The 25160-nt window shown below is 42.5% G+C and overlaps 1 protein-coding gene across 2 annotated transcripts in view; it reads right to left on the bottom strand.

The window, feature by feature from the left end:
* The window catches only part of DEF6 (DEF6 guanine nucleotide exchange factor), a 46517-nt gene that overhangs the window by 6000 nt on the left and 15357 nt on the right, over positions 1-25160 (bottom strand). Inside the window, exons 2-7 of one of the 2 annotated variants that reach the window (XM_044444789.1) lie at positions 16584-16724; positions 12104-12289; positions 7489-7716; positions 5670-5819; positions 4300-4408; positions 2378-2676 (exon numbers count right to left, since the gene is read on the bottom strand). In XM_044444789.1, the coding sequence (XP_044300724.1) occupies positions 2378-2676; positions 4300-4408; positions 5670-5819; positions 7489-7716; positions 12104-12289; positions 16584-16724 (1113 nt within the window). The remainder of the gene's footprint in view (positions 1-2377; positions 2677-4299; positions 4409-5669; positions 5820-7488; positions 7717-12103; positions 12290-16583; positions 16725-25160) is intronic. The other variant, XM_044444795.1, reaches the window with a different exon arrangement.

Here is a 25160-nt window from a genome sequence, read left to right as displayed (position 1 = left end):
CTTGTTTGCCTTAGTGAAATACAAAAGATGCTACCAAAAATGTTACTGTGCTGGTATGAGCCCTAAAATATGGCTGTCACTTCTGACTTGGGGGTGATTACACAGAATGCTACTTAAAGCAAGAACAGCATTTTTCCACTGCTGTCTGGCAGGACAACACCAGGCGGCTTCCCACTGCAGCCCCCACAGGTTTTCCAGCCACTTTGCCATGACACATTTGAGTCGTATCAGTGAAAATATGGTGCTATGGTTTTCACTGGCCCTTGGGTCATTGGCACCTTGCAATAGCTCCGAGTGCAGCTGCCCCACTCTCATTACTCAAATGGACAGAGGGGTTTCTAGTCGCATCATTCACTGAGGTCCACTGTTCCAGAGGGGAACTTGCTGAGGGAGATGAGGTACAGGTGAGTGTACCCCTCCCCTGTCTCAATACCCAATACTGCCATGCTGGGTGAAAATTGCTCCCCCTACTTCACATCCTGGCTGTGGTGCAAGAGACCTGAGATTAGCATCTTCCCAGACTCAATTCCATTCCTCTTCCTTAAAAGATGAGTGCAGCACAACTTGATGCACGTCCACTCAGAAGTAACTGGATTCACTGAACCTTATTTCCAAGTATGTGTGCACATGACTGCGGCCCTAGTGGCTTACTTGGACTTGTATGGAAGAGGAGAGGAGAGAAAGTGCATGCTTATTTGGGGGAAAGGGGCACCACAAGGGTGTAAGGGGGCACCGAGCCTTCAAAGGCTCTGATGCTGTGTTTTGCCCTTGTTTTATTTGGGGGAAACTAGGTGGGGCTCGCTTTAGTGAACTTTGGGGTAAATGTACATCCTTTGCAGTTGCAGTCTTGTTCATTTTTAAAATGAATATATCTTAACATACAGTGGTACTTCGGCTCACAAAGGCTTCAGTTAATGACCAAATTGGGTCGTGAACAAAATATTCATTAAAAAATTGACTTAGGTCATGAACTCTACATTGGGTGGCGGCTGCAATCATGGCCATCTCCCCCCTCCCCCAAGTGGGGAGATGACCGCAATCGTGCTGGGGGCCAGGGGGAGATGGCCGAGATGGCGCCTGTCTTTCCTGCACGAGCGCAACTGTGATCTCGGTCATCTCCCCTCCCCACCGTGATTGCGCCTGTCTCTCCCCCACAGTGCGCCTGCTTTCGCACCCATCTCTCCCCCCAGCGTGCCCTTGTTTGTGCCCATCTCTCCCCTCCCAGCGCACCTGCATTTGCACCCATCTCCCCTCACCCGAGCGCAACAGGATGACGGGCATGTGCAAGGATGATGGACACAAGGAGATGGCCGTGCCTGTGCTCGGGGTGGGGAGGGAGATGGCCACGATCTTTGTTGTTGTCACTTTGCTTCACTTTTTTCTGATTAAAAAAATAGTTACAGAACGGATTAACGTTATTTGCATTGAACCTTATGGGGAAATTTAACTTGGCTCATGACCAATTTGGGTCACAACCAGAGTCCTGGAACAGATTAAGTTCGTGAGTCAAGGTACCACTGTATTAGCCTTAGCTGGGCACAGTAAGAAGACAACTAAAATATTCATGTTCCTTTTTAAAAATTATTGCAGTGTTTCCGTCTCTGTGCATTTGGCAAATCCTAGACTAGTCTGAGTTTTAGAGAAGGCTGGTTTTGTAAATTAGTTTGTTTTAATGGTTATCAGCTAATAAAGTAGATGTTTTGGAAAAGCATACTTGTTTGGGTGTTTTATTAAAGGATACCCAGAGTGTGGAGGTAGGGATGTTAGGCATTTGGTTCACCACTGTGGGAACAGAATGCTAGACTAGAGAAGCTTTTGATCTGATCCAGCACAGGCCTTCTTGTTGATTTGAGTCGCAAAGTCGTATCTGACCCATCGCAACCACATGGACAACATTCCCTCTTAACAGGATATAATTCCTGGAGTTGTATTTTAATTAAGGGGTATACAAGCAAATTGTACAAATGCCCATTAGGAATAATATTTGTAGTTTGTAATGTGTGTGTATGTATAGATTCATGCATGTGAAAAAACATTAAATCAGCTTTCCCCACATTTTTGCTCATCTAGTTACAGTAAATTTTGCATTGGATTATTCTGTGCTAATTATTCTTGTAGCAAGTAAATTAGGCTCTCAGACCTTTTTTTGGCCAAAGTGGCTCCCATTTTAAGGAAGTACCAGACCTTTGGCTAAGAAAAGGAGGACATCTCCTCAAGACAAGGCTGGACATGACATTCAGGAATGGAGAACAGGAAATGCACAGGGAATGAGGGGGGGACACCCATGAGATATTATTCCATTGATGGCTCATTTGCCATACCTTTAAGCAAGTGATGGATCTGAGAGGATCCCTGTATTTGCCTAGCTTGCACTCACCTGTTCAGCCTCCCTTAGCTGTATCTCCAGCGTCCTCTGCATTTCCTCATGCTGTTGCTGGCGCCGCTGCTCTTCTTCCTGGAGCAAAAACTCAGCTTGCCGCTGAGCCTCCTTCAGCAACTCCAGTTCTTGCAGCTTGCGCTCCTTCTCTTCCTGCAACTGTTTCAGGCGTTGCATCTCTTCTTCTTTAGCAGCCTTCTTGCGCTCTCGCTGCTCCCGCTGTTCTCGCCGCTTCTGCTTTAAATCCTTGTGCAGGGACTTCTTGCCCTCTGCATTGAGTCGGATTGCCATCTGGATGGCTGGAGAGCAAGGGAGGAGCAAAGTTGCTAGTTGCGAAGTCGCGTCCAAGTCGCATCCAAAGACATCAGCAGGGAATGCTAATTTTACTTCCTGTATCAAAGACTTTAAGCAGCACCTTTTTCTATTATAACCTGTCCATTTGTTTAGGACAGGTATGTTCTAAGAGCCGAATTCCATTTTGGCGAAGTCCCTGGCCACATTCCAACGGTGTGTGAGATCAAAGTGAAAGGGGCATAGCCCAGAACTAAAGCTTATGTTCGCTGAAACCTCTTTGTGCCAGGAACTAAGCCTTAAGAGAGGTACTTCAACCTTTCAGCATGGGAAAAACCTGCACACAAGCTGAGAAACTAGGAAACCAAATGACTGAAGAGTGGGGGAAGGGTGGGTCCAGGCCACATGGCAAATCCCAAAGGACCAGATATGACCCCCCTGGTCCTGATGTGCTACACCTCTGCCTCATGTCATCACCAAAGTACCACCTTGCTCAAGTGCCACCATCTTCAGAATGGAGCTGTGGAGCCCCTGCTATGGAATATCCTTTCCAAGAAGGCTCACCTGGTATAAACACTAGACTGTTCATTAGCTGAAGCAATCCTTTTAGCTTGCTGTAATGTTCTTTAATCCAGCAGTATATTTAACTGCTTTTTACTGTGACTATATATTTTTTTTAAAATGTAAAATGCCCATGAACTGATTTTGATGAAAGTCAACCTTAAAATGTTTTATGTAAATAAACAAGCAAGAAAGTAGCATTTTGGCCCCCTAAGCTGCCCAGAAATATCATACTGCTGCTTTTTTATGTTGGCACTATATACCAAAACTTCCCAAAATAGAGCCACTGAGCTGTACAGAAATGTGAATAGATTAATACATACATGGTCGCCTTCCTAACTGGATGATAAAACCTTTGTAGTATGCAAAAATGACATACATGCCGATATGCAAGCACACAGAGGAAAGGAACCATTGGTTTCATCTTATCCAGACTCCTTTTTCTGACAATCATCATTATTATCATCCAAGAAATATAATCCAAATTCCAGATAGTTACAAGACTAGCATTAAATCCAGAATCATGGATGCTTTATTATTGTTATTATATTTATTTATATCCCACCTGTTCCCAAAGATTGGGAATCCAGGTGGCTAGAGTTGCCTTTTTAGAAAAATGCTGGCAACCTAAGTTGCTTGTTAGGTCACTTAAGGCATGTAGGGAGATAGCTGACCAATGAATGAAGGCAGTCCACAGATTAAATTGTGAGAAGCTTGCTTGCTTATTAATTTATTTAGGAAATTTATAGGCCATCCATTACTGTCATCTCTGGATGGCTTACAATATATTATAAACCCTAAACTAAGTAAATTGGCTTCAGCTGCTGCTCTTGCTACTTACAATTTAAGATGCACCCCTGTTGATGTTTAGACAAATAAAAGTCTGACAGCTCCTAGCATGCCCTAGCTATCCATGTTGGTTGGGGCATGCTGGGTGTTGTTGGGTGTTTTTAGTCCAAACTGAAATAGGACTGTATTTGTAACCTCTTAATTTCAGAAAATCTCCAGTGCAGCAGGAAAAAAAAGGCTTTCAAGCAGCAGCAGCAACACAGAATCACCACAGTACTCACCAAGTGTCCACTCCTGCCTTTGCTTGGTGTCTGATGCACTCATTTCATATGTCCGCGAAGCAGTTTTCACGCAGAACATACACCGTTTCCCATCTTTGTCAGGCAAAATCTTAGAATCAGAAAGGAAAAAAACTTGAAACCTTTCCCTTAGCTGAAAGTCACAGTGGAAGGTACAAAATACATGGCCTTTAGCTAGGCCAGGGGTTGGCAACCTTTAACACTCAAAGAGCCATTTGGACCCGTTTCCCACACAAAAGAAAACACAGGGAGCCACAAAACTCTTTTGACATCTAAAATGAAGATAACACTGCATATATCATTTTTACCTTAATGCTATGTATATCTTCATTATGACTTAGCTGAAGCTCTTGTTCAGTCACTAAAAACTGTTATTTTTAATCTTACATTATAAACTAGTAGGACTCCTTTCATATATTTTGAATAGGAGAACAGCTTCCTGAAGAGTCAGTGCTAAAGGGCTGCATGCATTAAACAGCAAACCCCATAAGTTCATCAGTAAAAGCAAATGAATCTACCCACATATGGTTAAATGTTTGGTTTTCTTCAGAAACTTTTCTTCAAATTATCCATAGTTGGCCTGGGGGGTGTATAGGTGTGTTTAGTGACTGATTAGCAGATAAACAGTCAAGTGCTGTGAACTGTGACAGGTCCCAAGCGGCAGCTTTTATCATTCAGAGAAAGGAGATTACATTGGGACAAAGAGAATCTTTTCAGCAGCATTTTGTGTAACATGAAAGCCTGCAGGAAGCTTGTTCCACTCTTTCCCTGCAATGTCGCAATTTACTTAACCTGCTAGCGTAGTGTTCCTGAGTGGATGCCTCATCATCACCTATTGGTATTTTGTAACTCGGAGCCTCGGTCGCAGATGGGCTCTGGAGCCGCAGCAGAGGGACTCAAGAGCCACGTGCAGCTCCAGAGCTGTGGGTTGTCGACCCCTGAGTTAGGCCAAAAAAATTTCCCTTTCGATGTCACCCCCCAAGCTTGAAATAACAATAAACTGGCCAGTCTGGCAGAAGATGGGCTTCTTGCTTTACAGAAAAGACACTGAGATCTTGGAAAAAACCAACTCTTTCCAAATGGCATGAAAGAGTCTGCATTAAAATCTGCATTAGATTTAATAAAGAAGATAAAATATACTGATGGTTCAAAAATTTAAATTGTGTATTTTATTTTTAGTTGGGTTAACAGACACTTTTATAAAATTTGGAAATTAGTGTCAGGGAACTATCATCAGTATTTGCCATTTTCTTCGACTCATGTGCAGTGTGCCCATTCATACTTCTGTAATATTCTGAATACTGTCTGTGTTTTACTTTCAGCTATCTCAAACACGAGTTTAGTCCAATTACCTCCACACATGAATTTCTGTCCAAAGAAATGCTCCCCTTCTTCTCCTTCCGTTCCTCACTCACATAGTAAGAGAGTTCACTGGGCTTTAGAGTAAACCATCGCTCAGACCAGTTCCTCCTCAAATGACCTTTCTTCCACAGGTAGCCCTGCTTCCAACCAAGGTGGGCATGGAGAGGAAGACAGACACATTGTAAACATGAAGATCTTACCAAAGCTTTGTATCCTCAAAAGGCCAAATTCCATTATCAAATTGGTGAAATTAGAGTACGGGCTGACTTGACCAATGCCCACTTTGGCACATTGAAAAGCTTCTGTTGCAAAGACCAAGTGGCCATGCAACCCACATATACTATGGTCTGCTTTACACACAGAAAAGAATAAGCCATGAAATTTCTGCTTTGGACTGCTGGAGGAGAACCCCATGTTTGAATATTCTTTTATATTAAAATTTCTACACAGTGAAAATCAGCACAGCTGTAGAGGAACTAAGCCGGAACATGTATTTATTAGATTTCTGTCCCACCCCTTTCATACTAGTTTCCTACTAGTTGCAAGGAGCTGAGGGGTGGGAGGGCAGGTTGGTTGTTTTCACATGGGGGACCTTGCAGATGTAGTATCCCTTGCTTGTTAGTACAAAGAGGATCAATCCATTTGCCACCTTACTCTGCAGCTGGGTGTGACCCCAGCTGATGTCACCACTTAAGTTGCTTCTGGCAGCTTTGCCACAATGCATTAAGTGGGGATAGAGGTGCAAGTTCAGTGCAGGGCAAACCTAAACAACATCCTTGCATTTTCAACATGTTACGAATACCAGTTAATCACACACAGGTACAATCATCAGACCAGCTAAGCATATACATGCATATTTTATACAAGTATGTAAGCATTATAAACAACAGATTACCTAGACCACTAGCATCATAAACAATTGCATCCAGGTGGTGCCAATTCAGCTCTAAAGTGCCAAAGCAGAAGTGAACAAGTGAAGAAAACATCCACTAGCATGGAATTTTGTGTGCCAGGTTTTACTTGTGAATGTGGCACATACGGCTACACCCAGATCTGCCAACTGGATTTGAATGAATTGGTCAAACCATATTCATGTGGCTTGTGGGCACCAAGAATGCTGACTTGTTTTCCTTCCTCTTTGTTCAGTGGACTTAGCAGAGTGACCTATTTCTTCATTGGAATTTCCTCCATAATACTGTAAAGCTCACAGTGCTTCCAAAAATGGAGGGGGTGGGGATTTCTAACTATCAAAAATGCTGAATTGGCACACTTGACATTTAATAAGCCACAAGATTACTGCAGTTCCTGATAGTCCAAATTGCAGATCAGGATTCAGCAGGATTAGCAAGTGTGAGAGATTCCAAAACAAGGATCAGCATGCAACACCCCACACAGTTTGGTGAATACAACAACTACCTCTTGAAATGTAGAACCTAGAAGGGAAGTGCAATATGAATACAAGACTAGCACAAACTCCTCTACAGGTTCAATTACCACTGCAAGAGAAAAGATAGTCATCAGTACAGGCTCTCTGGACTCCCACAGTTGACTGCTCCCCCCCTCCACACACAGTTTAGATTATTGCTTCCATCCATTAGTCACACAGGTTATTGTTGTCCAAAGGGTAACAAGTGATATGGTGCTCATGAAGTCAATAATGACTTTTCCAGAAAAAAAAAGAGTCCTCTGCTGGACTTCTTTATTCCTTTTTGCTATAGCTAAACGAATTATTTCCAGTTCATTCTACATAGTTCTGCAAGCTCAAGCAAAATATTTCTCCATGTTCCTAACCAAGCAAGAACTCTCTACCTGTTTGAGCACATCGCCGATGATCTCTTGGTAGATTTCTTCAATTGCCATACTGATAGCATCACGCTCAATCCCCCGCAGGAACCGACCTGAATTTACCAAGTCTAGGAACTGCCAAACTGTCAAGCCACTCTGCTGCTGGGTTTCTTGAGAAAAGTAATCATCTAATTCCCCATTGTTGAGCTCAATGCTCATCGCTGTGCAAATCTTCTTCAAGAGATATTCCACCTGAAACAAGTGGGGGAAATCATCAAGGAAAGGGTCAGAAATATTGCCCAACTCCAGGAATCAACTTACTTACTTACTTATTTTATTTATTTAAAAACTTTAAGTAAAATATTTATTTTAGTTATCTTGGGATAATATGGATTTCCTTTATGTTCAAGGGTCATGGGACATTTCACTCCAAAGAAGTGCATACAGAAACTGCAGAACCCAGAAGGAAAATGCAATATGGAGACACCACTGCAAACTACTCTGCATATTCAATTACCACCAAAAAGGAACAGACAGACAGATATTAGTGCCTGCTCACTGGTCCAGGCTCTAGAAAAAGACAGGCACAAGTACAAGCTCCCTGATTCAACGCCTTATATCTAGGACAGAATGTTATTTCAGGGAATATAACACTTTATTCTCCTACTCACACTTTCCTCTGGCCTTATACTTATTTCTACCTCAAAGGTTTAGTTTTCAATTTAAAAAGTTCTCTTGGAAGTTTTTAGGACACATTTAAACATTCTGACCTCAGTTCTCTATAATCCAGTGGACTCTCCAGGTTAGCCCATTATAATGTACATTATGTGGGCCTATTGTTGTTCTAGCAGAATACGGAGGGACGCTAAACTGTAGCATCAAAGGGTTTGTGCACTGAAGCAATTTCCTTCCACAAAGTGTCTTGCAAATATGTTTGCCTGTGGGGCAAGTGGAAGGCAGCCCTGATTCACTTGGAAAAGCTCCAAGTAACATCTCAGTTATGCAATGGTGGCAACAATATGTTCGTTCTTTACCACCGTTGCCACCATATGATAATGTGCTCTTACCTCAGTTTGATTTATTTGCACTGAGTTTCATATCACTTGTGTTCTAGCCGTTTCCTTGCTAGCTTTATCACTCCCAAGTTCTTGGTAAACCAGAGGAATCACAACATTTTGCACTGGAGGAAGGTGCTTAGGAGTGATCCCTCAATCACTCAATGTCCAAACCAGAAGGACAACAAAGAAAATACTATAATGCGATTTTGGGCCAGTGATGTCTGGATTCACTGTACTAAGTGAATGAATGAGTGATGTTATTCCAGAAAAAACTGCTGGAATTGAAGCAACCATGGAGAGACAATCTACTTTGTTAAATTCATATCTGATTAGCTTCTTTCACAATAACCACAAATAGTCATAATGTAAAGTTAATTAAAATTTCGTCTAACAGGAACCAGTATTAGTATTTTTGGACTTGTGCACAAGAAGGCGCCTCCTGCATGTTGTGCTGAGAAAAGGGAGGGTCAGAGGGGGAGGACTGTGAATGTATCAGCTCAGTGATTTGACACCAAGTGAGAGCGGCAGACCAATATCCAGCTTTCCTGCTGTCTGGTCCAAGGTTCCACAGAAACAAGCTACTGCAGCCTACAATATGAAGCTGCATGTAGGCTCTTTTATCTAGTCAATGTTTTAGCTCCAGACTAGGTTCTGGCAATGAGAATGCTCCCAAGTCTCTTCTTGCCTAGCAAGCTAGACCAGTTCTCCATATCTCTGCGCAACCTAAGCCAAGTGCCCATGGCAATAAAACAGCACGGCAGCTCTAAATGAATGTACTAGAAATACTTTTTCCATGCTTTTGACCCCAGCAATCCAGGCCTGGCAAGCTAATGTCTACAAAGCTGACAAGAAATACAAGCTATGAAGCTCATACAGCTAGCTTTAATTGCAATGAGTATGAGACAGGGGAAAGCAGAGCTTGCCTTTCCCTGGGACACTGCTACACTACCATCTGTGATAGGCAAAGCTGCCTAGAAACACCTTAAATCTGCAATCCAATTCCCACCTACTCAGTGATAAGCCCTGTTAAACTTAACAGGATATACATGTATGTAGGCATGCACAGGACTGCTCTGTCAGTCTCCAAAAATTTATGGCTTATTTATTCTAATTAATTAGACCCAAGCTGTCAGTGCTGGGTGCTCAGAAGGCAGCTGCCAACAAAAGATTAAGAACAAAATAATGGTTTTATAATCCTCCCTTGTGGATTATTGCTGCGCTATAGAAACAAGCCTGTTGCAAGCACATGGCACAGTCAAGTCAGCCACAGTCAAGACAGCCTATAAGGGCCCATCACTCTGGACACCCGTCCCTGCTGGGCTACGGGCACTCCTGACAATTTCCCAGAGCTGAAAGGAGTGCCAGGCAGCTATTACTCATTGCCACGAGCAGCCATATGAATTCCCTCACAATACCCAAAGGCTCCCCACAATATAGTGGCATTCCTCCTGAGCAAGACACAGCCAATTCTGGGAGAATTCAAATGACTGCTTGCAGTATGTAGTGGCAGCCACCCCCTGGTGCTCCTTTCAGTGCCTCAGGAATCCACTTGCTGATGGGTGCTCCATCACTTTGCATGCTGCTTTTTACCTCTTGCCATTTCTGCTACTTGCTAGGCAGCAGCTGGTAAGCCTTCCACAGCCCAGTCTAGCTCAACAACAGACAGCAGGGAACAAGGCAATGGCCAGCAATGGTGGGCAGAGGTGGAGGATGGGACAGAGTCCCCAGCAGAGGGCCCCCTCAAACCTGGAATCAGCATTTTATACTTGGTAGCAGGGTTGACTAGATGCTCAGCTCAACTCTTACCAGCAGTGGCTCTGCAAGAAAGATAACTCTTAAAAACAAACAAACCCGAAGAACAGGAAATGCCTTGATGGAAAACAGGAAGTATAGCTGATGACTCTATGTGCCCACGTGCCATTTCCTGCTGAATGGCAAGTGCCAGGAGGATGAGGCAAAGCAAGCATTCAGGTGGGTACAAGGGATAGGATGCATTCAGGTGTCAACCAAACCAGGTGGGGGAGCAGAAACTGCAAGAACTTGCAATATACTTCTTTCTAGCCAGGCTTTCTTTCACCTTGGGGCCTATGTGAGTGGAATTTCGTCTACAGTATTTAGATTTACAAACCACCTGACTGAGATTTTGTTTTTGTACTAATACACAATAGAAACCCCCCTCGTTTCACAATGTCTTATAGAATTTAGAGATTATTACTGTTATTAGCAGCTTTGCTTGACTGAACAGCATGTTTTGACTGTAACTGACCCTTAAGGTCAGCATGTTTCAGATTCATACATCAGCATGTTCAGAATGCTGCTTTTGCTTCTTTTCATTATGATTATATTTCTTTTCTATACTTTTCTATACTTCCCATAGCAAAAAAAGACAATTAAAAGGGCCAAGAATAAAAGAAAGGCACCTGGCTAATTGTGACAGGCCCCAAAATGACCATAGAGGTCTTTAAAGGCCTCCATATGTCCAGACCAGCAATTTTTCAGCCATAAGGAGCCTACCATTTCCTCTCCTTATGTTCAGTAACTGAGGCTCCCTGCCCTCTGCACTTTGCCCTCTGCCAAATTCACTAACCATGCACTATATTATTCAGAAGCACATGTTTCTGCTTTACTAGCCTAGAGAAAACTCTCATTTGCTGGCCATTGTTCCACTCCCCCTCCAGCTTACCTTGTTTGCTTTTTAAATGGTGAGTACGTGACACTGCACTTGTGCATCTATTAATTCAGAGTAGAGGTGAGTAGCTTTCAGGACTTGGGCAGTTGCACTGCCCCCAGATCTTAACAGCAGTGAACCCCTGTTTCTGCATCAGCAAAATTTGGCAATGCAGTGAACCCAGTTAAGGACAAAACCCCCTTGCTTTTAAAAGCCAAAAGTATGGTTTACACAGCAGTGCAATGGCCAGGAAATAGGGCTATTAAGTCATAGGTGAACAAGTTTCATATGGTCTGTGCTGTACCTGCTAGTTGCTAAGGTTGTGGCCAAGAAGAATGAATTTTGATTGGATCCAGGCAGGCTACATAAGCCTGCAGTTCCCAGTCATTGTTGAAACAACACAGTTCCTATACTCTATGTACCCCATCTGTACATCCCATGTATCTGACGCTCAACTTTGCCTAGATACTAAGACTGTGCTGGCACCTTTAATTTCTCTTTCACATTTGAGCCAGGCCTCACAACCCTGCAAACAGACCTAACTTAATCAGGACAGCAGGAGATTCATAACTGTCAGAGAAACAGGGGCTATAAGCGAAGTCTCATGACTGCTTGCCTGGGGATGTGCAATGTGGGAAAATGTAGAAAAAAAGGCTATCTTGTTCACTTGGTTATACATGGTGCAATCTCAAGCAGTGTTATCAGGTTGTGTAAAAGCCTGCATCATATGCATCAGCAAATCTGTGTAAAGAAATCTAGAGTTGCTTGCCCATGACACTTCTCATACTGACATAACTGGGTTACGCAGGGCTATTATAACAACGAATTATAATACAAAACACGCCTGGTGTGACTCATCCCTTATCACAAGTGCAAGACAACAAGAAAGAAAATTACTTAGAAGCAACCATACCTCATCTGGAACCATAACAAGAGGGTACTTGTCTTCAGACAGGAAATTAAAGAGACACCAGAGCCTGAAAGCATCATCATAGGATACAACACTGTTCCCATTCCGGTCTGGCTTGTAATTCTTCTTTGCTGACAATGTCCAGCAAAGTTCATCAAACCGCTCCTTGACAAAAGTACCTTCTTCCACCTGCAAACAAAACAGCGAAGATCACACCAGCTTTGCATTATTATTTCACCTCACTCTAATATAGTCATTGTTACACGAGTGCTGCAAAAACAGCCTGGCAAAGTATTGGCGGTAGTATTATTATGTGTTTCTAGCTGATCAGACATACTTCGCAAACCACCATAGAGGAGCAGATAATCGTTTTCTCATTCTCTTAATAGAAGAAAAATGCAAACAAATGAAAATTAGTGACTAGATGTGATAAGGGTTAAACATTATGGAGGAGAGGATATTTCATGCTCCAGTGGGGCTTGATGTGACCATTCAGTGGAAGCTGGGCCAAACTAAATCAATGGACCATGCCAGGATCACACTAGACAGGTGTGCCAGTTCAGCAACTGGGTAAGAGAAACAATAACCATCATAAAACAGCCTGCATCCTTCAGATTTGTAGCTGGGCACTATTTACATGCTTGCCTGCATATCATTGGCATTTAGACTGTTTGGAGTAGGAGGTAACTAGCTACTAGCTGGGAAATCAGCCCATGTCTCAAGATTCAGGCACAATCTAAGACATGGAAAAGTCTAAAGCTCCCTACATAGAGCATGCCTGGAACTTGTGACACATTCTGGCAAAAGAGCTCTGTAAATTTCCCCTGAAGGACTGAATTTAATGAGAGCAGTGAAACCAGTGTTACCTATTAGGTCCTGACCACATTTTACAGTGCTATAAAGAGTGCATCCTTTACACAGAAAGATCCTAAGGCTGCATCTATACAAAAACACTCTAGACTACCTCTTCCACCCTCTGAATAAAAATCTGAATAAACAGGCAGGAAACCAATAGGGTTCTCAGCCTCACAGGGTTGTTGTTGGAAGTATAACATGGATAAAATAATAATTACACTGAATTTATATCCCATTTTTCTTCCTCATCCAAGGAACCCTAGGTGGCTTACAATATTTTATTTTCCATTTTATTCACACAACACTCTGAAGTAAGCTAGACTGAGAATCCTTGACTGGCCCAAAATCACCCAGTGATCTCCATTGTTAAGTGGGGATAGAACCCAGAACTCCTGAACCCTAGTCCAGCATTCTTAATCAGTACATGACACTGGCTCTCTCTGTTATTGAACTGAAACAGGGAATGTATTAATGGAACCTTATGCCCTTTTATTGAGCTACACCCAACCTGGTCTACAATGTTAAAGCTTTCTTCAAAACTAAGAACTAGAAACTTTTCCATTTTGAAATAAAAACAGATTGTTGTTAAAAATTAGATGTTTCAGCATGTACAAAGGCGCATACAGAGTACACACAGTTATGATCTTGCATGCCAAAGAAGCCATTTGATTGACTTTAACTATATTCTCCATAATAATTTATTTTAAAACAACACGATATATGCATGCATTCATTCACTTGTTTAAATTGTTTGGTTTGTTGCACGTAGGACTCCTGCTGGATGTTCAGACACCTCTTCTGCTAATTAGAGGAGACAGCCAAATTAACAAAGAGCAATCTTATACTGCTTGAGGCAAGCTATTCTGCTGGCTTGGTGGTTTCAGAACAAGCAAAGCTTGCTATTTGCTTCTGAACAATATGGGGCTGGAGATGGGGTGGGAGGACGGGATGTAGAAATCATTTAATGAAATTCAGAAGCACTAAATCCTTAATCCTAGCCTATTTTATCCGAATCCTGCACTTCCCATAGCCTTCAAGCATGTTTACTCAGAATTAAATACCATTCAGACTCAGTGCAACTTACTCACTACTAAACGCACTTTAGATTGCAACCTACAGATGCCATCCCAAAAAGTAACAGTGCTGGACTAATTTTATGAAACAGGAGTAAAGCTGATATTCTCAATATTGAGCAAAGATGCTGAAAATGACATAGACTTTTTACAAGCGTCTTGATAGAACATTTCCCTTTAAACAGCTGTCTTTAAAAGTCTAAGAACCAAAATGAGAACCTGGAATTATGGATCCTTCTTTTGTGATCCTTCTTTTAAATCTTGTCTTCCTGACAAACATCCAAACAGGTAAAAAACCCCTGAGAACTACCCGCCCCCCCCATCTTTTAGTAATTCATTAGATTTTTGCTCAGACATTCTGACTGATTTGCAGGGCACATTCCCCAGCAGGTGCTTGGCAGCCCCGCCACTTCGGTTGTCCCACTTTCTCAATATTGGGCAGGTTTGCAGGTTGTGCACAAACAGTTCACGGTGCACCCACAGACATCTGGAATCACCATGAGTTGTCCTCCCACTTCATCTCACCTGGTTCTTCAGCCGGCACCCCAGGGAACGTCATGGCTAAAGTTGCCTTGTTTTCTCCCACTGCTACAATCACAAGCCTGTTTTTGCTTGCTGCAGCCGCCCCACTGCCCCTTGCCTTCAAAGTGCCCAGCCAGTACCTTCGAGACGCTCTCACTGGTTCATCACCTATTTTGTTAATTATTTTTTCTGTGCCCCAATATTTTTTGCAATTTGTTTTTAAAGAATCCAAACAGACCTGCACATGTGTGGAATTGCACGCTTCTGCAGATCTGAGATGGGCAGCTTTACTTGGGTGACATGCTGTCAGGGTGCAGCAGGATCCCATGGAAGGAGGTTGCAAAGAGGTTTACTGTTCACTTTGCTTTCCCTTGACAGCTATTGACAAAAGGCAAGTTGTCCACGGAAAGCAAAGCCATGAGTGATCCTTGCATACAAAAGGGGGGCAGCTAACCAATATTTTCATTAGATTTTTATCTGCCCCCTTCATAGAAAGACCAGTCCTTCATGGTAAGCTCCTCTAACTTTTTGGGGCTAGATCTGATTTGTCTTAGTGTCCTGATTTTTTTTCCTCCCTTAATTGAAATTCTAGGTGCTGACCAAGGGAAAAAGAACAAGCCATCCCCTTTTGCAGAAGTACTAAAGGTTTCTTTTTTTCTCAGGGTCATAGAAATATGCATATGTATATGCGCCTATCAAAAAATCCTGATTAGTCCTGTCAAAAAGGCAGAATTCTGCCCAGAAAGGCAGAATCAACACGGAGAGATTTTCCTCTGTGTTGAACTTACTGCGATGTCACCGCAAGTCCAGTCAAATCACACAGTGGAATGACTGTCACTAGCCTGGATGTGTGTGTGTGTTTAAATGTTTAAAAGCTCTTCTAGGGATAAAGAAAAGGAGGATGGAAGTGTTATGTTAGAATTCCTCTCAACCAGTCTGTAGCATGTACAGCTGTTTCTGTTGGAAACCAGCAGAACTAGTTTCTCCTGAGTTTGATACTGCTAAGGAACTTCTGTATCTGATCAAAACAGAGTTCTGCAACATCTGGATCAGCATGTCTACATGTCTGTATACAGCAATTGACACAAACAAAATGAGTATCTGTAGTTATACAGCAAAAATATGAAATACAATATGTAATATCTTGAGGAAATGCAATTTCAGCAGAAACCTGAGTTGCTACCAGGCTTTCCTTTCCCTTTCTATCACAACCTCGAGACTCCACATGCAGGAAGCAAGAATGGAAGGGCATCTGAGGTATGTGTTGAAAGGACCAACACAGATTCACGTTCATTCATGTATTGGAATAGAAATGGCCCATGATCCACCAGATACTATGAAAAACCAATCAGAAACTTCCTAATTTTTAAATAAATTGTATCAAGATTTTCCTGCTCTTTTTGTAGCTCATGTCCCATAATCGCATTTCATATACTTAGGATCAGTCCATATGACCATATCGCCAATAGTTAAAAGCTATTCAGAGCAAGATTTCTGAAAGCTAGACAAAAGTCCTAATTACACTTATTTACACTGAAGTCCCACAGGGTTAAACTAAACTACAGAGCTTTTTTTTAACAAGTGGAAATAGCACCTCTGCTCCTGGTAAGGTAATTTGTAGAAACGAGATAATCTGGATACTATGGCAACTTTGGCTAGTGGGATATGAAGGGCACAGCTAAAAAGTCTGGATATGGACAACCCAACAAACAAGCAGCTATTTTTATAAGACCACCATGATTCATCATGTTATCTGAACTCAGTCTATGTCTCACCAAAGCCTACAACTAGGTCAAAACATCTGGAACAAGATGCCTTTCCTAATCTGCAACATCAAAGTCAGAAGCATTTAACCTATGACCCTCCAGAGCATTTTGGATTCCAGCTCACATCATCCCAAGGCATCCTTGCCAATGATCCAGGCTGATGAGGTTGTAGTCCAATTATATCTGGAGGGGCAGAATTTTCCAACTCCTGATCTAAGAGAAAGGTGCTTCAGGCAGCAGGAACAAGTAAAGAGGAAGGGGACTCACCTTGTCCAGGATGTACTTGTTGAGATATGGCATATATCCCTGACTTGATACTGGTCCATCATCATCATCTTTGAAATGTTCCTCCAGAGCCACAGGGTCATGGGGGATACACAACACAGTGTAAAGGTTGTGAGAGAGAACCTGGAAAAGTAAAATAGTTATAGGCATTCAGGGCAATACAGACAGTCAAACTGTTCAAATATTTGCACTTCCCACTAGAAAGTGTGTGTGGGGGGGAAAGGGATCATTCCTCACCGTCACATTTCTATCAGTGATGAAAATAGTGTCTCCATTCCTACCTCTGTTTGCAGCACATGAAGTAACAAGCTTCACTGCCAATACACTATCCTGGAATATCGTTTGTTTGTTAAAGTCTGGATTATGCCACAAGATCACAAGTTGCAGTCATTTCCTGATTTATTGTTTATTTATTTCCAATAATTATATGCCGCCTATTCCACCTATGGCATCCCTGTGACATTTTAATTATTCAAGAGTTTAGCAAATGAGGAATATCTAATATATGTGAAAAGCTTTCCAAAACACAATCCCAACTCACACCCTATAATTACCCTGTAACACCTCAACGAAAAGCAGGAAACTCTTCAACATGGAAATTATGGACCAAGGGCTCTATTAGTTTATTCAGATTTACTTCCAACTCATTAAAACATTTACTTGAAAGTTCAAGTAAGTCCCACTTATTTCAAGTGAACGTAAGATTTTCTGCTTATCACTATAACCTGTTAAGAGTAGACTGCTAGATTCAACAGGGAGGCCTTCCCTAGGCTGGAGAATTGCAATATGAGATAAGGCCATGTGCTTTTAATTTTCAGATTAAAAGGATTAGTGAGTACAGCTTCTAATATGACTGCAGCACCAGATTGCTGATGCTTTTTCTGGCAAGGCTCTTGTGCTTGCACTGTCATGTGATGGCAGAGATTCGACAGGTAAAGTGTGTAACATTAATTAGCTCCATGCTGCTGAAATGTCAGTTGTCATATAGCCATTATGCCACAAGAGCTCTGCCAAGAAAAACAGGCTAGTAAACCTTACAATTAAAGAAAAACAAATGTGGAAAAATTCTCTTTAATACAAATATTAGACAACTAGGAGACCCTGTATGACACAGAATGTCTCAGTTCCAATTTTCCATCCCCCTAAACAACTATGTATAAGGCTCAAAACAAGCAAACCTTCCACCCTCTGAAATCAAGCTGATATAATCTAAAATTCACCTTGTTCATTTTTCACATACAGCCCAAAATAATGTTGTTACTGAGTACTCAACTGTTCAAGGGGAAATAATCTCCAAAGAATATACAATTCTTCATTTGTTCTAGTATGGAATATTTCTGGAATTGACATATCTACTGTTGTACAACAGATGTTTGGCCTACTGCAGATAGGTAAGGTCTCTGCCACCAGCATGCCTTAGGCTTCATTCCGTACAACTGCAAAAAGTTCACATAAAATGCAAGCTGGATTTTCCAAAAGTCTGAGCTGCTAAGGTGGGCAACCTGAGTTAGCAGGTTGCCTAGGAAGGGCTTTGTCTTTGCCAAAGAAATTGCTGTTACCCATGAATGAAGTGTTTTCCCTAGCACCTAACTAGAGGCAGTGTTGGATATCCATGAGTGGATCAGCCAACATTTTCTTTGCTTAAAAACAACCACACAGGTTTACCCTACAAACCAAAGCAAGGGTAAAGAACTGGAAAAAAGAAGCTTCATTTATTAATAAACTGCTCTTTTTTATAAAACATAAAATACAGTAAATTGTAAGCAAAGTAGTAAACTCCAAACCCAAACAACAATATAAACAGCAGGAGCAGGCCAGAAACAAGAGTCCATATACCATAGGTTAGCAATAATTGTTTTTTGTTGCTGTATCCTTTAGCAATACACCGAAACAACAATGCCTGAACAAAATATCAAAACAATTTCAGCTCCCTCCAAAGTCTGTTTGCAGAGTCAAACTAGATATGTTCTGAGGACTCCATATGGGGAGCTCTTTTTCTCTCAAACAGAGCCCATAAACATGAGACAGCGGGTGAAGGTTGTACAGGCCCATTTCACATCAACTCCTTCCCCTGAAAATGCTATTATCTACAAAGTGGGAAACTTTGGTCTGAAGAGTTGAATTCAGGATTGCAGCCCATTCTACACAGTATGAGCAAGTTCACACTACACAACCACCATGTGCCTAACAATCAGCTTAGTATGGATTGTTCTTGTCATCCTTCTCCAATCAGCATCCCAGGGTCCTGGATGGCAGCATCCATTTTCCTCTCTCCATCCCTTTTCTAATCATAATTCCTTCATATTTGTGTATATTTTAATTTGGAGCCCAGTGTCACATTCAGTGACAGATGCTCCAGCATCACCCCGAAGGTAACCTATATGCAGCCTAGCTTAGTCAAAGTTCATTAATACTACCTACTGCATTTTGACAGCAGAGAGTTACCAGGACAGTAGCCAGGAAAGGCTCCACCTTTGGGAAAGTTCTAGCCAGATACCTGTGAAGCATATTTGTGCAACCCATTTTTTGAAAGGGCACTGAGCCAGTTGCAGTCACTCTAAGGACCATACAGACATCAGTGGAATGGGTGGCACTGGCAGCCGCACAGGCGAGCTCAGCAAGTGTAGCAAAGCGTCTTTGTCATTCTTATTTAGCAATCTGCTTGACACCCATGATAGGCTCAGCCTCCTGGATTCAGATGGCATGACAACCATCCTGGGTTCAACAACTCCTAGAATAAGCCATGGAATGTGTTCTCCCAAAATAGGGGTTCAGAGGGCAAGGCAACCCACCAGAGCCAGCTATTCCCAATGGGTTGCCATGCTGCGTAGACTCAGTCATTGGCCATGCATCACTGTATATATCTACTCAAAAGTAAGAATCACTGAGTTTATTTATTTATTATTTATTTATTTTATTAAAACATTTTTATGCCGCCCCATTCGCCGAAGCCTCGGGGCGGCTTACAACAGCCTCGGGGCGGCTTCCCAGATGAATATAGGTTTGTGACTCAATGGACTTCAAGATCTGCCTCCAAAGGGAAAATTTGGACATTGGGAATTTTCTATTGTGACACTCCATTCTATTAGATAGAGCCAAAAGCCAGAGGTCTCTGAACAAATGGTTCACATGTACAAAAGCTCTTTTCTACGTATGCCGAATCCAGGCTATTTAGGACTGTTCAAATCATCACAAATGTTGAACTGTGGTCCTTCAAACCCACGGGTTGTTTGTTTTGACATAGAAGGGAACCAATTTCCTTTGCTTTAGAGGATGGAATCTTCCCTTCTCTAGAGCACAGTTTTATATAGTAAGACTTTATTACCCATGGGTTGGACAAGGGTTAAGTAAACAGATGGTGGCACCATCCTCTTACATACAATTCTGTGCACTTCTCTGAGTACAAATTCCATTGAACACAGTGGAGCTTTCTTCTGCATAAACGTGAATCACATTCTGCTGCATATGTCCTATCTGCATTCTCTGGTGATAGTAAGTGGGGAAAAGCCTGGACCTCAAACGAGGCCACGTCACATCAGCCTTTATAACAGCCTTGCCCAACCTGGTGCCCACTAGATGCTCTGGACTACAGCTCTCAGTATTTCTGACACTGGCCATTCTGGATTTCTTTGAAATCCTAAACATCTACGTTCTGCTGGCCCTTCAAAACTTAATTCATTCAAGCCCAGAGATGTTCCACACAGAGGGTTTCTAGCACTTTCGGTCAAATAGCATCACACATGTAACTATACCATCTTCCCCTTCTTATATGAATTCACATGTTTGTAAAGAAAAAGTGGGAATGAGCAGTGGGGAAACACAGGAAGTTTACAAGGGGAAGATGATGTCATCTCATTCCCCCCACGAAAGGATGTTAATGAGGAAGGGCACTTGTACAATAAAAGCTCGTCTGGAAGCACCCCAGGACACCAAATGCAATAAAACTCCCAAAGGACATTCCAGGGAACTTATCAGCCTTGGAAGCACTACTGTTTCCCATGCATGCTTCTTGGCAACTGCTTATATGGGCAACATAACTATATACTATATTGATGGCCATATTGATAGCCATCTCCTCAATGAACTTGGCTAATTCCGTCTTTAAGCAACCTAAGTTTGCGTCCATCTTTGAGTAATGAATTCTATTGTTTAACTATGCACTGTGTAAAGCAGTATTTCCTTTAGTTTGCCCTGAATTTCCCACCATTCCACTTCATGGATTCTAAGTATGAGTATGAGAGAAAAACTTCTACCCATTTTTACCACACTATGAATAATTTCATAAAATTCTACCATGCCCCACTTACTTTCCCTTTTTCAATTCTAAAAAGCAAAACAAGAACCAAGTATTGCCATCTTTCTCCACAGAGGACCTGCTGCAGCTCCTTGATCCTTTTGGGTATCCTTTTCTACAAATTTTCCAGAGCTAGAATAACTTCACAGGCTTCACAACTGGACCAGTGCACAGTACTCTAAGTGTGGCCACACCACAATTGTCTAAGGTCCTATATTTTTTTTTACAAGTTTGGTCTATTCTTATAGCTGTTGGGCAAATATTTGTCTGATGATGTATTTATCTGATTGCTTTACTATTGCCACCACTATTGCAGAATTCTGTTGAAAGAGTTCCATAAAATGTTTCTTTTAAAATTATGAAGCACAAGAGAAAATGTGCTTCCTCGAAGAGCAACAACTTTATTGTACTGTAAACTGGGCCAGAAACAAGTTGGCCAACTCTTTCTGACTACTTCACCCTTTGCTTACTGAAACTTTTACCAGGGTACATTTGTTAGCCTTTAAAATATCATAAGATCATTTGGCAATCCTATCACTCCTCTGGCAAATGCAGGTAACCCTCCAAACTCAGAGGTTTATGGGCATTCAGTGGCAGGAGTGAGGCAAAGAGATGGCAAACTCCACTGCTGCTGGACATTGCATTATGTATTGCCTCTAGACAGCCAATTCAGTCATCTCAATTCAGCAGTCAGGAGAGGAGGAGGCTGGGACACAAAGTGGACACAAAATGGGACTCTCGGGACTCCTACGGCCTCCCAGACAATGTTGGGAGGCCACAAGACTGTTTTTGTCAGTTTTGCTTCAACAGCTTAACATGGCTATCTTTTCAAGAAGTGCAAACAGAAGACAAAGTAATGAAACTTACCAATCTAGTTTCTTCATCCACTTTTAAAGGCAAGCAACAAATAAAAATATGAAATACATGCTTTAGTATCAGTTCAATCATTCAGCTCAGCATCCTTGATGCTAGAAGTGTTGCATGCAAGTGTAAGCAATAATCTATGCATCGACTCAGGAAGGAAAATGAGATCTCAGCTGCTTTTAGACATTACTGTGAAATGGGTTCAGCGTCCACACAAGTAGAAGATATGACCCCATCCTTGAAAATCTGCCAAAACTCTGACAACATTGGGAAAAATTGGAGTTGGAAGATTAGTCAGTCAAGTCATAGACGTACTGAAGCCCAGATCCAGGTTCTGACATCAAGCCCAAGCAGTCAAAAGTCCTTTGACCCAGAGCCCACAAATTCACAGAGATTCTAGGTGTCATACAAGATTACCATGACCAATTGGACCTTTTCACACTGGAGCTTCCATGTCCTCCCACCCCTGCATCACTAGCACAGATAAGACAGAAGGTAGGAGCTTGCTGACTAGGAATTAACAAAGTGCTAGGGACCAGGCAAGAGAAGGGTCAGCCCTTTAAAGCTTTACTGTCCTCAGGGAGCCAAGACTGACTGGGAGAGGGAATGGTTTGGCCTCAGTTGCACTCTAGACTTCACTGGAGCAAGTTGACCCATACTGTGTGACTAGCCCATCCTCATGGGATTGGGCATTCCTCAGACTCCATCATCAGGACTGGACACTGCATGCAGGTAGGACCCCACTCTGCAACAGGGAATTCTTGCTGATCAGGGTTTCCAGTTGCTTGGAGGAGTCCCATGGGCATACAGCTCCATGTATTTAGGGACTCCTTCACATTCACACCTAATGCATGGTCACCAAGGGCAGTGCCCAGAGGGCACAAATCCATTTCCTGATTAGCCTGAGATTCTGGTCCAGTATGGGTAGGTAAAGGACCATAGTCAGTGAAGTGCAACTTCCCAGCACAGTGAAGAGTGCTGGGAGATCCATGGCTCAGTGATATGACACCTACTTTGTGTGCAGAAGGTTCTAGGTTCAATCCTCAGCACTTCCAGGTAAGCCTAGAAAAATTCCTGCCTGGAACCCTTGGGAGCTGCTATCAGTCAGTGTCAACAATAGTGGGCTCAATGCACCAGTAGTCTGACAGTATAAGGCAACTTCCTGTGCTGATGCATTCCTATGTGTGGCCAGGGCTGCGTGTACAGACATACTGCCTACACAGCTTTCCTCATACATCTGTAAATAAAAGGAGAAAAGGCTAGGCACTTTCTACTGCATTATACCCTGTTCTTTTTCCTCTTGCAAGGAATCCAAGGCAGTTCACATGGACCTTCTCCACTCCATTCTATCCTTACAAGTACAACCCTGTAAGGTAGGTTAGGCTGAGAGTGACTGGTTCCTGTTGACCCAGCGAGCTTCATGGCCAAGTAGGGACTAGAACTTGGATTTCCCAGGTCCCCAGTCCATCACTGAAACCCACACCACACTGGCTCTTTTATTTTAATGAAAGACGAACATTCAGAGAAGAGGGATAGAATATCCCTCTGTGAGCCATACAGGCTGCCAGAAACAGACAGGCAGACATCATGGCTAGTCCCCTTTTCCTTTTCCACTGAATACCCAATCAGATGAGTTTTCATTACTCTCCTTGAGATGTAGTGCTATATAACCAGAAAGGCTTGCTACATCTGGCTTATTTTTGGCTGGGTTCATGCCTATCAAAACACTCTCTTCTCTCCCCACTCCTCCTTTATGCATTTGCACTCTCGCATAATGCAAGTCAATAGTTCAGTCAGTGTCCAAGCCTGAATGGACAGGCCAAGTGCCTCCAAAGAGGTGCATATGGGATGATTCCAAGGCTGAGTTATGTACTTGAGCAAAGCACACACACGTTTTTCCCTGCCTCTTCTGGAATTTCCAATCCCAGACAGGGAGTTGTAATCTGGGCTGTGACAACGTCTTCTCTGTATGAGATCATCTGATGGGCTGGCGTGAACAGTGTTCTTTGCTTTAGTTCATAGAAGCAGCTGTGCTAGCCAGTGCCTCCTGGGTAGGAGACTTGATGATTACTGGCTCAGCTTAGTAATTAGACATGTCCAAATGTTCATTCCTCTCGCACTGTTTTTCCAGTCATGTGTTTGTCCTAACCTTAGAACATGAAAATCCCTTCCAAATTCTTGCTTGCTGCCCCCACCATCCCAAGATTCCTGCCTAATACAGGTGGGTAAAGGGATTGGATCAGTGAAATAGAAACCACTTGTAACCCGTGTCTGCTGCAGATTGTGGTTGAGTGCAGTGATGTTTACACACTACCTTGTATAGTAACCTGGGCAGGTAGCCAACTTAATGCTTGCTGATTTGCAACAATTTAACTCTCACTCAAAAGCTTTGTTGTAACTTCAAGGGCAATACAAATGATAATTTCTGGTCTTAATGTGCCGTCTCCCAGATCCATATCATAAGCCATATTAGTTCAACCAAAAGTACCTGACATAAATCCCCAATCTCAAATCAGAATACCCCAAGAAAGGTAGCCATGCTAATCCTTTCCCAGTGCTTTGGACTACAATTCTCATCAGCTCCAACCAACATGGTCAGGGATTAAGGAATTAAAATACCTGGGTGGGGCACCAGGTTGCCTATTTCATCTTAGAATTTGAGCCCTAGGGATGGGGAATTTGTGGCCATCCAGATGTTTATGGATTGCAATTGCCATCCTCTCTCACCACTAACTATGCTGATTTGTGCTGATGAAGCTGCAGAACACCAATTTTTTGGAGAGTAACAAGCTGCCTTTAAGCCTTAAGTTTGAGATGCTTAAGAGCCAATTCATAGCAAGGAGCAGTATGTTCCAGAGGTCTATTAGGTTTGTGCCATCTCATTCTCAGAGCAGGATTATGAAGTAAACAGTTTCTGAAAGTGTTCAGAAACTTCAGTGGGTCCAGGATGCTCTAGCCATATGCTTGGCCAGGGCTGATTATAGAGAGCACATGACTCCCTTTTGCAGCAGCTTCACTGCCTACTGGTCTGTTTCCTGGCAGAACCTAAAGGCTAGTTATAACCCATTAGGCCTGCTATAAGCATGGGAGCATGATATCTGAAAGCTCACTGTCTCCCATATGAGCCTGCCCAGTTCCTAAGGTCTTCTGAAAGGCATTACTATCACAGGCAGACTCACTGGCAACAGTAAAGAGGGCCTTTTCCATAGCTGCACCCAAGTTGTGGAACTCTTTCTCAAGGGAAGCCAGGTTTTTTGCTCCCTGCTGTCTTTCTGATGGCAGGCAAAAATTATTTTGGCAGGTAGGTGGGCCTGTGGGATAGGTGCTAATCATATAACTGTTATACTTTTGTTGTATTTTAATCTAATTTAAAGCATTTTGATCTAATTTAAATTGCTTTC

This window comes from Varanus komodoensis, unplaced genomic scaffold, assembly GCF_004798865.1.
Source record: "Varanus komodoensis strain SLA01 unplaced genomic scaffold, ASM479886v1 scaffold1, whole genome shotgun sequence".
NCBI classification, from domain to species: domain Eukaryota; kingdom Metazoa; phylum Chordata; class Lepidosauria; order Squamata; family Varanidae; genus Varanus; species Varanus komodoensis.
The sequence above is the reverse complement of the archived record's forward strand: the minus strand, read 5'-3'. Positions and strand labels throughout refer to the sequence as shown.